The sequence below is a fragment of the Plectropomus leopardus genome, chromosome 10, assembly GCF_026936395.1.
Source record: "Plectropomus leopardus strain MGB_pleo_1.0 chromosome 10, ASM2693639v1, whole genome shotgun sequence".
Taxonomy (NCBI): domain Eukaryota; kingdom Metazoa; phylum Chordata; class Actinopteri; order Perciformes; family Serranidae; genus Plectropomus; species Plectropomus leopardus.
Window position 1 is genome coordinate 10,514,834 of NC_142185.1, and position 13,205 is coordinate 10,528,038.

Genomic DNA, 13,205 nt, shown 5'->3' on the forward strand with positions numbered 1-13,205 from the left:
TTTCCTTCTCTCCCAAAAGTTCCTGCAAGTTAACATATATTCCATATGTCCCATCTGGTTCACAACAGGCCTTTAATGGCATTATCAAATACGTTACAGATCACACAAATCATCATGATGTTGGGTGACAGTGGCGCCGCCCCCATGGGCTGGCTCCCAGATGTTAAAAACCACAGAGTGTGTGTGTGTGTGTGTGTGTACAGTGGTTGCTTTATTAAGACTTATTCAACTGAGACAAATGTTAACATATGACAAGCGTGCATGTATTTGTGTGTGTTCTTGCTGCTGAATGCGTGTTGTGCACAAGCACAGACAGTATGCTACGCTCATGCTGTTCTTTCCTTAATATCCATGTGGCACCCATTAATTTCTGTCCTCCTCTCATGCCTCCTGCTCATAAAACACTAATTTAATAATTCTTCCAGATTAACATGCACATACACACACTAAACCATCGCTGTGGCCAAGCACAAAAAGTCATTTGTTCAAGCAGCATAAACTGGCCTGTCTGCTTCGTGATGACTTTCTCAGGAATATATGGGGAGAGAGGGAGACCCAGTGATGGAGTGTTGAGGAACAGAAAAGAGGAGGGATGGAAAAGAGTGCAGGAGAGGAAGGATGAGGTGAATGAAGATGTAAGGAGAGAGAGTGTGTGGACAAGGAGGGAGGATATGATGGATGACAGTAAAATTTTGAGAAAACTAGTGAAGGGGTGAGTGAATGAAAATGTCAGGCGAGAGGATGGATGGATAAATGAGCAGTTCAGAGCAGGTTCAACAAGTTAAAAGAAGCCAGGGCACTTCTATATATCCCATGCATTGGTAGAAAAGATACTTTATCTTAAAATAAAGTAATAAATAAATCAAACTACGTGGTTTTAAGTTCACGAGAAGAAAAAGACTTATTACATGCTTACAACTGATCCCTGCATAAAATGATCCAGGATCTGCTCTCAATTATGAAAACTACTTCCTTGGATTATCCTGTGAATGCACACACAGCACTTTACACACCCAAGCTATAAAACACTCTGCCAAAGATCTTCTTGGCCATTGCTTCTGAGTTATTTATGTCTTTCTAACATAAAAGACTCACTTACACCCCGAAAGTTAGAGTTGGGATGGTAAGGTTGTTGCTGATTGGTCGCCTGAGGCATGTCAGCTGAGGAGGGACATTATAGGTTTCAAGATGCTGACACCATCGTTTCATCATCAGATAAATGACCATCGCTCTCTTCGTCTTTTAAAGCTCTCACTGCTCCACCTTTACTCTACTTTCTATTTCATCTCTCCCTCTCAGGACAGAAGAAGCTCCATAACATAAATATCAAATTGTAAGAGTGTAGTGTATCCAAGTCATATATATTTTTGTATAGCTCAATATTACAAATTTGCCTTAAAGGGAGTTTGCAATCTGTAAAGCATATGACTCCCTCTGTCTATAGGGCCCTCTGTCCATCAGCCTTCATCACCACTAGTTCTTTGATGTCGTTTTGATGTGTTTGTGCCTTTAGACACTTAATTCAGATGAGGAAAAACTCTCCAAGGAAACAGATGATGGGAGAAAAATGGAGAAAACCTAAGAAAGAGCAATAGAAGAGGGATCCGTTGTCTACGATGGACAGACATGCAGTAGATGTTATGTACAGAATAGACTGACAAAGTAAAATGACAGTTTGAACAATCAGAATGAAAGAATATGAATATATCTGGTTTATATCCATGACATACAGATGAGATTATGACATACAGTCGTGGATCAACAACTGACAACCCTGAGCTGAACCATCAGATTACGGTGTTGGGCGGGGGGGGGGTTACCAAAAGCTCCTGCTAATGTATTCCAAACCCATCCTCTTCCTCCTCAAAGCCACACATTCATATCCACATGCAGACACACACACCCCTCAGCGCCTCCCTGGGCGTTCAGCTCTGGAGCAGCTTTCCAGGGTTATCAGAGAATCAGGAGGGATTATGGGTGGTGACACCAACAGCTAACCGCAAAACGTCATCATTAATCCATTTTGCGTATTGGATTGTCATTGTTTCATAGCCTGTTGTCAGCAGAATATTGCTTATTGACTGGACACATGACTGTCTGAAGGGTGAATCCATTGATTCATTGAGACTGATTAAGCAATTTCCTGATTGTCAAAAAGAGGTGGATTTATTTGTTCATACCAATTATTTTTCTGTCCTACTTAACCATGTACTAAGCTTTATGAACCTGATTTAAAAAAATAAATAAAATAGCTTTACCCTTTAAAACCTGGATCAAGATCACTTCTCCTGTGCTGTGTTCAGACACTTTCACAGGTATTTTAACCTTCAATCCCTGAGCAAATTGGTTTGCTTTCTTTTGAAAACATGGGGAACAATCAGAGACTTGGCAAAAAAAATGTCATGTAATATACAAGAAATTTGTATATTTTGAAAAACCTTTTTTTAAATCTACAGAAAAAAAGTGAAAAAAAATAGATTTATTATACTCATAATAATATATTTTAAAATATTTTTATAGAATAATGAGCATTTTTAAACATCTTTTCCTTTTTTGTTTTGTTCTGTTTGTTTTTTTGTTTTGTTTTGTTTTTTTTTACCTCTTTTGTTTTGTTTTGATTTTCCTAATTTTCATGTAATTTTCTTGTACTTTTTTATAATTTTTCTGCTAATTATCCAAAGACATTTCTTCCTGTTTCTTACATGTTTCTTAAAGAAATCAATCCAATTTGATCAGGTTTCACCATTATGTCCTTCTTCTATCATCCCTCAGTTTCTTTCTTTTTTCCCCCAACTGCCTTTCTCCACAACTCCCTGTGTTTTATCCATCAATCATTTCTCTGGAAGCGAGCTACAGCTATAAGCCTTATGGGATCTGCAGTCTGCAGAAGAACCCCAGAAGGTTAGACTGCGTCTCCTGTTTCCTTCTCAAAGCAAAAGAAGCATTTGCAACGTATTTACGCATCTGTGAGTGTATGTGCATGCATTAGTGTTCATGAAGGAATCAGGGTTTATAGCACACAGCTAGACGTGGTGTTAGACCGCAGGACAAACACATGTGACCACTATAAGCTGTGGGAGAACGACCATGATGGAAAAACCAGCCGTGATCACTGGAACGCTCTTCTACTTTAATTGCAGTTGCAACCATTTTAAAGACCCTGGGTGCCGTCTGCTTCGTTTCTACGCGGCACCCCCCGACTGCAGCACACTCACTGATGATTCATCATGCTTTAACACCGCTGAGAGAAACAGCTCAGAAACCTGTCCAAGCAGGTCGACATTAGGCAGAACTCTGACCAGTGAGTAACAGAAACCAGATGGGATTTGAAAAGCAGACCGCAGTCTACTGTAAGTGTAGCATGCACTCAATGATGTAAGGTATCACTTGGAGCTCGGAGACGTGTGCTGATTCTGGCTTGGTCGTAAACCCTTAAATGAAGCCAACTGAGCGGCGGTGGAATGGCTGTAATTGCAGACACCGGTTGAATGTTGGGCTTGTGGTCAAGTCTTGCTGCATATATTCCGTCTCAGATTATTCTCTGCCTCTTGCATGTGCATGTCGAGGCATGTGTGTCATCTAAGAGCATCCAGACTTTCTCTCTGGCCCCAACTATTCTGGGGTCCATATCATGAATATGTGTGCTGGTGCATGAAGTTGAGCCTACCTTGTGGTTCTTGCCATGTCTGTAGACCATCCAGTCCTCTCCGTTGGTGCTGACTTCCAGCTTGAAGGTGGTGACGTGATAAGCTTTTTGAGTTTCCTTCGAAATGGCACCCTGGGTGGCAATGCCTGTAAGCACCTTCAAAGTATGGAGGTCCACCTGTCGGCGGAGAAGAGAGAATCAAAGATTTAGAACACTGGTAAGGAATGGAAATAGGCTGGGATCAGGTTAATCAGATGGTTTCTGAGGGAGTGTCCGGTGTATAAAAAGCTGAAACAAAAAGTGATACAGGGCAGCCCAGTCACCAGAATAAAATGTTGGCATTTTACACTTCTGCAAAAAACAGATATGTTACATTTGCACATCTCATTAGTATCGTATCAACATTTCTTAAGTGTCATAGTTCAGATTACGTGCATGTGATCTGAGTATCAGGAGAAGGACGAGGAGGGGATGGTGGATGGCATGAGACATAGGCCAGACAGCTTTCAAGCAGAAGACCCCCGTTCAAGGCCAACAAACCACAAGTCAGGTATTTTTTACAAGATGTCAGGACATTTGAAGCCATGTTTGTACCGACAAAACCAGGTATTTTTGAATGAGATGTCGGGATGTTTTTAGCTGTGTTTGAGCGGACAGAAACAGGTATTTCCTAACAAGACTTGGGAAGATTTACAAGCATGTTGGTTGTGACAAAACTGATTTTGGGTTTTTTTTAAATGAGATGTCTGGATATTTCCAGCAGCGTTCGTGCTGACAAGAGTGGGTAACAAGACGTAGGAATCAAGCCATGTTGGTTGTGACAAAACCAGGTATTTTTTGTGCCGACAGTGTTTTTTAACGAGGCATTATAACATTTCCAGCCATGTTTATGATAACAAAATTGTTTTTTGTTTTGTTTTTAACCAGATCCTGGGATATTTCTAGTGGTATTTGTGACAACAAAACTAGGTATTTTTCATGAGACATCAGGACCTTTCCAGCCATGTTTGTGGTGACAAAACCAGGTATTTTAAACAAGATGTTGTGGTATTCCTACATTTTACTGACAGTATTTAAATGCCTAAAGCTAACCCCTTGTTACACAAAGGGTTATCAAAACATAAAATTGACAACTGAAATGTAAAGAAATGTTAAGAAGAATAAAGAGTCAACACCTCTGGTACATATGAAACCAAAACCCAAAACACGCACATGACAAAAAGTCCTCATGCTGGTGCTCACAACATTAATTTGATTAAACACAGACGTAAACAGACAGATTTACACCTGAACCTATCAGCATCCATCTCTCACCTTCACCGCTCTACTTCCCTTCCCTCTCCTCTTTCCTCTCTCTGTCTCCTCCCTGTGCCTCCCCTCTCCTGGCAGATCGATAGTAATGACCTGGGGCTCATTTTAATTTCCTCCCATACAATAGCCATAATCACCTCTCCGTCCTGATTGTGGATGCTACGCTACGTGTCTGGCATGCTGCTAGCCCTGTTGCATTATACATGGACAGCATTGTGTGCTGAATGCAGGCATGAAACTCCTTCATTTCAAGGTCTCTCAAGTAGATATGCATTTGTTTTGCTCCACAGTGCCCAAAATGAGTAGCAGGACAAAAAAAGCTCTCTAAATCACAATCAAAAGATATTTCTATGAACTCTCTCAATTTGTAATGTCATATTAAGAAATGTGTAAAAGATATGAAGAATATGATTTACCAGATACATTGTTACATGTTTGTACTTTTATCTGGGGTCTAACATAGTTTTGTTGAGATTTAAAGTAGTTACATTTAGTCCTTGGCAGCAGCACAGCGACCCTGCATCTGTTTATCATGACACATTTTTACACCTTCACTTTGCATGAATTATGTTCTCGGCTGCATTAGGACAGTGACGGGAGATCCAGGCCTTTACTTACAAAACGAGGTTTTGAGACAAAGAGAGGCTGCAGACAAATGAAGAGCAAAAGAAAGGAAAGGTTCTTCTGTAGGTTATTACATTTATTCTCCTCCATTGGAGCTGTCAAAACCTGTAGATTAATCAGAACTTGTGGTGTGTGTGTGAGAAAGAGAGTGTGTGCTGTGCGTCCCACTGGGGTATAGCACAAAACACCGGGGGAGGTAAAATGCTGCATTTGTTATTTGTCAGAGAGACAGGTGTTTTAGATTACATCCAACACACACACGGACACACACACACACAGACACACACAGACACACACAGACACACACAGACACACACACACAGACACACACACACACAGACACACACACACACACACACACAAGCCTGCACGCTTAGGACCAGACAGAGATCCACCAAGACAACTAATCGATAGTCCGAAACTGAGGAGAGGAAGGAATGAAAAGAGGAGAGAGGGAGGAAGAGAGAGGGAGGGAGAGAGAGAGAGAGAGAGAGAGAGAGAGAGAGAGAGAGAGAAAGAAAGAGAGATGCTAAGTGAGCCTTCCTTGGGAAGCTTCTCATCAATCACAGAGTTGTTAGAATAACGGAGCCACCAGAACTCACATCATCAATCTGCACCACACCTCACTGGACCAGACCAGAATAGAATGCAAGAGATCAGAATGGGACCCAATATAATATGATATGAATATGACGTGACGTGACGTGACGTGACGTGACGTGACGTGACGTGACGTGACGTGACGCGTGACGTGACGTGACGGGACGCGACGTGACGTGACGTGACGTGACGTGACGTGACGAGAAAAGGACAGAACAGAATAGAAGAATAGAAAATAGAATAAACCCGAATAGAAAGGAACAGATTAGAACCCTATGAAATGGAAAATAATAAAATGTAAGTAGTATAGTATGATATAGAATAGTATAGAACAGAATAGAATAGAGAACAGAAAAGACTAGACTAGACTAGAATAGAACAACAGCATAACAAAATAAAAGAAAGTGCCCCAGAGAGAGATTTAAACCACACACGTGGCCCTTGAGCCAACACAGAAACACACACATGCCTGAGCTGCTGGGCACACATATCAGCAAACACACAATCACATAGACATGTATGAGAACACACACAGTCAGCTATAAGAGACTAAGGGGTGCGAGATGCAAGGAGAGGCATGTTGGCATTTATGACAGCTGCTTGTCAAAACGGGAGGTTGCGAGCACACACAAACACATATGCAAACACACACCTACGTACACACATGTACACACACACACACACACACACACACACACACACACACACACACACACACACACACACACACACACACACACGCATGCACGCATGGGCCTTGCTCTCTGCTAGGTGTTAACGCAGGAGAACAGCTGAGAGTCTCTGTGGAACGCAGCTACTCCACCACAACGACGATGACCAGAGACAGACAGAAAGACAACGTGGAGAAGCAGAAGCTTCATTTCCAGATAATTTTAATACAAATATTTGATGTCATACACAATTAAGTCCAAACCAAGAGTCTTTTCATTGGCTGAGAAGAATATATGGACAATCACAGTGTCGGTTAAAAAAGGGATTTCATGAAAAAAACATGGAGAGCCTTTTAAGCGATGCATGTCGAGCAAATTCTTTAATGTCAGCTAATTCTGAGAGATGGCCGGAGAGAGTGAGCTGTCAGCTGCAGTTGAGGTGAAACAGGAAGGAAGTGTAAGACTGATGGGACCTTGGCCTCACACTGCCTCTTGGCCACAGTCCCTTCCTGTGTTTGCTGGCCCAGAGCTTGTCCTCAGTGGAGCTCTGACAGTCACAACTACTGCTTCTCTATTCCAAATCTGTCCGCGGCTATCTGCGATCGTGTCATTGTTCCTACGATTGAACAGACAAGGTGCTCGCCTGGTTCTTGTCTCTTTGAACAAAACACTGATCTCTCGCTGGCCTCTTTAACGGAACAAACTTTGGATCACTTTTCAGATGCAGCACATCTAGGGTTGTCTAATTATAGGGTTTTAGGAGGATGGGATATGCTGCTGCGCAAAGCAAGCCGAACTCTCGCAAGCGTTTTTGTGGCGTGAATGTGCTGCAAAATTTTAGTCAGGAAAACTGAGAAGCAAGCAGCTGGCAACCTGACCAGTTGCCAAACCATGAAAAACGATTCAGGCAATGATGAGAGTTTCTGGCTCTCGAAACTTGCTTTTAGAGAGATGACTGCGCGTGACACTGGGCTAAAACTGATATCTTAATGCAGGGAAATCATGCCTGCTTGAAAAAAAAAGCTTCTTGACAATGACCAAAGCAAAACCTGAGTGCAGTTTTTGCAAGGCTACAGGAAGGTGACACCCAACAAGATAATCTGTTGTTTACAGAGGGTGTCTCACTGAAGAGCGTCTCGCAGGCTGGTTTGAATTCATTTCTGTCTGAGGGGTGGGTGAACCTCACACTCCCTTTCCCCTCTCACCCAGACAGCCTCATAACTCACGCTTGGCACAGGGATGGCAGGAAGTTGGCACTGTGATAAAATACGGGAAACAATGCCTTACCCAGGCATCTAGCTGCTAAAACCTTGATATCACTACACCTCCCACTCTCACTCACTCTCTTTCTCTCTACACCTCACACACACACACACACACACACACACACACACACACACACACACATACGCTGACACAAATATAGCTGTGGTGGAGTTATGATGTGTGACATGTCGACGCAAGAGAAAAGGGTGCTATTAAAAAAGGAATGCAATCTGTTTTTAGTTTAAGTAAACTTTTTTTCTGTATTTCAGGATTTGGACAGTGAAAGAAAAGAAACCTTCAAAACTTTAAGAAAAATGAAAAATACCTTTTGCACTCCATGTACCCAATCTTATCTCTTGTAATTTCTTTCTATATACTACAAAACTATCTTTTTTGTTGTGTTTTGTTTTTGTTTTTTTTTATAAGTATTAGCATTGGTATGACTTGCCAGATTTGTTAATTAAAAATTTTCCTGTACAAATAATTCATACTTCTATTACAGGCATAGACAACTGCTCTTTTTCCCTTTTAAAGTCAATGTTTCAATCATAGATTTTCTATCATATATTATCATTATGTCACCCATAAGTTTGTGGACTGCTGTTTTGAAGCCTCGAGTTTGGCATTTTGGCTGTCATCATTGTGTTTTTTAGAGCCAGAATTGACCGTATCTGGATGAGCAGTTGGAGCTGTGGAAGAAAAAGAGGTTGATCTTAATCACAGACTGTAGTGGGGGGTCTATGGGGACTGACTCTGTTTTGGGGTCAGCCTCAAGTGGCTACTCGATGAACTGCACTTTTTGACACTTTTTTTGCACTGCCCTCATTTTTCAACCTCGCAAGTTGTTGCTTGCTCTTGTCCTCTGAGACCTACAGGCCTAAGGAAAATGTTAATTGAAATGATCAAAACGTTGCCTTTAAAAGAGAAAAAGGGGGAAAAAAAGAACCTTTTACTTTCAGCCCACAGTGTGCAGACCTCCTTTGTGCCCTGCATATTAGTTGTATATAAACAGGATTTGTAGGGGATGGTTTAACTTCACTTTTACAGTAACACTGAGGAAAGACTAAGGGTGAAATGCGTCTGTTTTCTTCTTTTGCCGTGCACCATTAAAAGTACTCATTAGCGAGAGCTGACAGCTTAATTTTCTATTTACCTCGTCTTAGGGGCAGGTGTGAGTTTAGTTCATGTCTAACAAAGATGAAGAGTTAACTTCTTTCATGTGCATCTCTTCATCCTTTAGTGTACTCCTCAGTTTTAACCAGGGATTTTTATGCCATTGAGTGTGTGAGCGATTGCAAGTGTGACTGATTTAGGGTTACAAAGCCTTGATGTGGCTTTATCAGTGGAATGTTAAGGCCATTTTTGAGTGCATTTCGAATGAGAGGTTAAGATCTCCTGTATCCTACTCTGTTTGCACCACATCCCCAGGTTCCTGAAGTACTCGTACCTGTATGTACTCCCTGTTGCTGTCTTCATTGGGCGTCCATCCATTGTCATGGTAATTGAGGCGGGCCTGTCGTGGCAACCAGTGTTCATCGTAGAAACTTGATGAGGCTGTGATCTGGTCATCTGTGATCTTTCCTGACTCCATGCCGAATGCATTACTACAGTGGAAAGCTGCAAGAGGAACGGAGGAGGAGAGGAAGAGATTTACAATAATATTCTATCATTCATTTAATGTAAAATTTAAAACATTAAAAGAAAAACGCAGAAATAAATAAAACTTACTCTCACTGACTTCCTTGTGCGTCATGTTGTATCGAGCAGAGAAGCCATCTTTAGCCACAGCCATGTCAGTGTGGAAGGACAGAGAGAGAATCCCGGTAGATGACTGGATCTCAGGAGGCACCCTGGTCCCACAGTATCGACCAATCAGAGGGCCCACTGTCGATCAGAGAAAGAGTATTAGATTAGCCATCAGTCTGATAAAATTCTTATATATGTCATCATTTGCTGGAGTATTCTTGTGACTCATGATGCAACTGTGCTGGTTATACAAGACATTACAGGGATCTCACTCATCCAGGTGTCAAGACGATTTATTCATTTTCCATTCCTTTATCAGTCCCTTAATCCTCGTATATGTTTGTCTCTATCCTGCTACTTGCATTGTCTTTCCTTTCTTCCACTATCTCTATCACTCCTTCCTCTGTTGACATGTCATCACTCCACCCTCTCATGTCATCAGCTCTCTTCCCTTCATCTATCAGCTCTATCTCTGGACTAGACATGCTTTTACATTGTGTACTATATATATAAATGTCTGTGTGTAAATCCAAGGATCTAAGTGATCCCTCCACTGTCCTCTTCTCTAATACCACAACTTGTATATGTCAACACAAACAGATGAGTGTGATTTAGAGCCCTTGGGTGGGTGTGTGTGTGTGTGTGTGTGTGTAGGGGTGGGAGCACAGATAGTAGACTCATCCAACTACTCCTTGACTTCTCTCTTACACACACAGATACTGTACACACACCAGAAGGCTTGTGGAGGAGGAAGAGGAAGAAAATAGCTACCGATCGATCAGTGCTATTGATTTTTTTCCCTTCCCTTTTGGAATGGGTGGATATTTGAAATAGGGCTCTCAAGCAAATAACGATAATAACTCTTTTCTTGATGATGGTGAGGAAAAAGAAAAAAGAAAAGAAAAGGGAAGATGGGCAAAAAGAAGAGGAAGAATCGCAGATCCACTGAGATGATTTCTATAAATAAATGACCCATGTTTGCATAAAATTCCAGTCCAACAAATGGAATTTCTTTTTTTTGAGGATTTCATATTAATATTTCTAGCTTACAGGCAAAAATGGTCTCATTTCTCGTTCTCCCTCTGTGTTTATGAATTTAATTTCAGCAGCGCATAAACTTGACAGAAGGCACATTTGTCCTTTGCCTGACCCCACCAAACAGATACAGTATGTGGTAACACACACAAACACACAATGAAACCAGTGCCATTGCCCTCCTCTTAATAACATCATAATGTGGTATGTGCATGAATGGCCTCCTGTCTGGATGGATGGGAATGTGAGCAAGCAGTTGAGATGCCCCCTGTCACAAAACACAAATGTACCCATACACATAGATGGGACCTAATGACAAGAGGAAAAAAATAACCAAAACCATGTCTAGGCTGTACACACATATATATAAATATAAAAGTAATGCAACACAATTGGTCATAGCCCACATAATCACAAACAAGTAATTAATATATAGCCCATGTAATCACAAAGGCTGTGATCATTTGACCAATGTGCTGATGGAAGTAAGTATGGAAGTAGTAAAAAGACTGAAAGTCCATGTAAGGAGGCGGGTTAGGGTGGACCGGTGTTCAGGATCGTGTAATACCAACTGAAAAGATACATCATCAACCTCTGTCTTCTCCTCAACCGAACCTATGTAACTATGCTTGCGTAAACCTAAGATATGTTACTTTACTTGCCTAAACCAAACTAACTTATCTTTACTTGCCTCAAGCTAACCTATATAACATTACTTTCCTTAACCTAAGACCCAAAAATTTATTTCTGGGATTTAATGTCACTCATGGGGTGCTAATTGGTAAGATATCCTATGAACAACTGTATGTATTGTATGTATATCGTATTGTAACTACTGTACATCAACGTCATTTTCTCTCACTTTACGTCAGTTTTTTTTTTTTTTTACAGTCCCTACAAACATGCTAGACCTGACTTCTCTTGCTGTTTGTCATCTGTTCCTTTTCTCTCTTTCCTTTGAATAAAGAGATTGCTAGTCCATTGCCTCCTCTTTCAAGCTCTCTTCCTTCCTCAAACACATTTTAACTTCACACGAAACAAACATGGTCATTCTCTTTTTCCATTTGTCATTCTTCTCTTTCTGTTTAGGACTCTCCACTTCACCAAGTCCTTCACCTCTGAATCTCATCCTGTGTATTTCCTTCCCTTTCAACCTCCTCTCACTTCAATTCACTTTGCTTCCTTTCCTTTCTTTCTGCTATCCTTCTTGTTGTCTCTGTCCATCACTCAGGGCAGAGGCCTTTCATCCTCTCTTTCGCTTCCACCCCCCTCTTCTTGCCCTTCTGGTTATCCTCATTTTTTTTTTAACTTTCAACTTTGCCTAACCTCTCTTGTCTTGTACTTAATTCCCCGAAAAGAAAGCGTAAAGATGCTGTGGTTCTTTTCCTAGTCTACTTTTAACTTCCCTCTTTTTTGTACCATCTCACTGACTTTTCATCCCTCCTCAGGCTAAATTCATATTTACAGCTTAGTTATTCATAGGAACACGAGCACCATTGTTTCCTTGTCTTTGCTACTAATGCTGTTCAGTCTTCACTGGGTAATTTCTAAGTACCTTACAAGATTTGGGAATTAAGCAACTAAAAGTGTCTCCAGCCAAATTGTTCCAATCTGTAAAACTAAAAAAGGCATGGCAGTAACAAGTATCACACAACACACAACTACAAAAAGATCAAACTAAAACAGAGTAGCACAAAATACTACAGAAATGATTTATTTTCCAAGACGAATCTTTACTCCTCCTCAATTTCCACTTGCTGAACTTCCTTCAAATCCTAATTCTTTTTACTCCCAGTTCAAGGCAGACCAGAGGTCTTTTGGCCTTTATTTATTCATCTCAACGTATCCTTCCTTTGTTCAAATCTACCCAGCAGTGGATGACCTTTCCCTGCCCTTCCACTACTCTTCCTTTTCTCTCTCTACCTCTTCCATCTCTTGAAACTAGATCTTAGGTCTTCGAGTTGTCCTTCTAAACTCTTCCAGTCCTTCTAGCAGCAAGACCAGAAATATCCTAACCCTCTAACGTTCCTCCTCTCACCTCCCCTCTTTTCTCCCTCCTCTCAGCAACTCCTATTTTATTTTCCCCTTGAAACATTGTGTTGTTTCTCCACAGCAGGAGCCAACATCCTGCCTGTAAGCTTAGCTTTCATCTACCAACGCATAGCTACCAAAATAGTTGCTACTCCACCTCAGTCAATAATGATGTAGGCAGGGCAGAATACGCACCATTTTGACTTTGCTCTGTGTATCGACTCGTGAAGTGGCTGAATTATTTCAACATCTCCATCATGATCATCATCATCATC

The 13,205-nt window shown here is 41.2% G+C and overlaps 1 protein-coding gene across 3 annotated transcripts in view; it reads right to left on the reverse strand.

Annotated features, from left to right (window-relative positions):
- Positions 1-13,205, reverse strand: part of LOC121949453 (neuropilin-2-like) — a 124,564-nt gene that overhangs the window by 64,448 nt on the left and 46,911 nt on the right. For all 3 annotated transcript variants that reach the window (XM_042495145.2, XM_042495143.2, XM_042495144.2), the window contains exons 5-7: positions 9,847-10,002; positions 9,566-9,735; positions 3,668-3,823 (exon numbers count right to left, since the gene is read on the reverse strand). In XM_042495145.2, the coding sequence (XP_042351079.1) occupies positions 3,668-3,823; positions 9,566-9,735; positions 9,847-10,002 (482 nt within the window). The remainder of the gene's footprint in view (positions 1-3,667; positions 3,824-9,565; positions 9,736-9,846; positions 10,003-13,205) is intronic.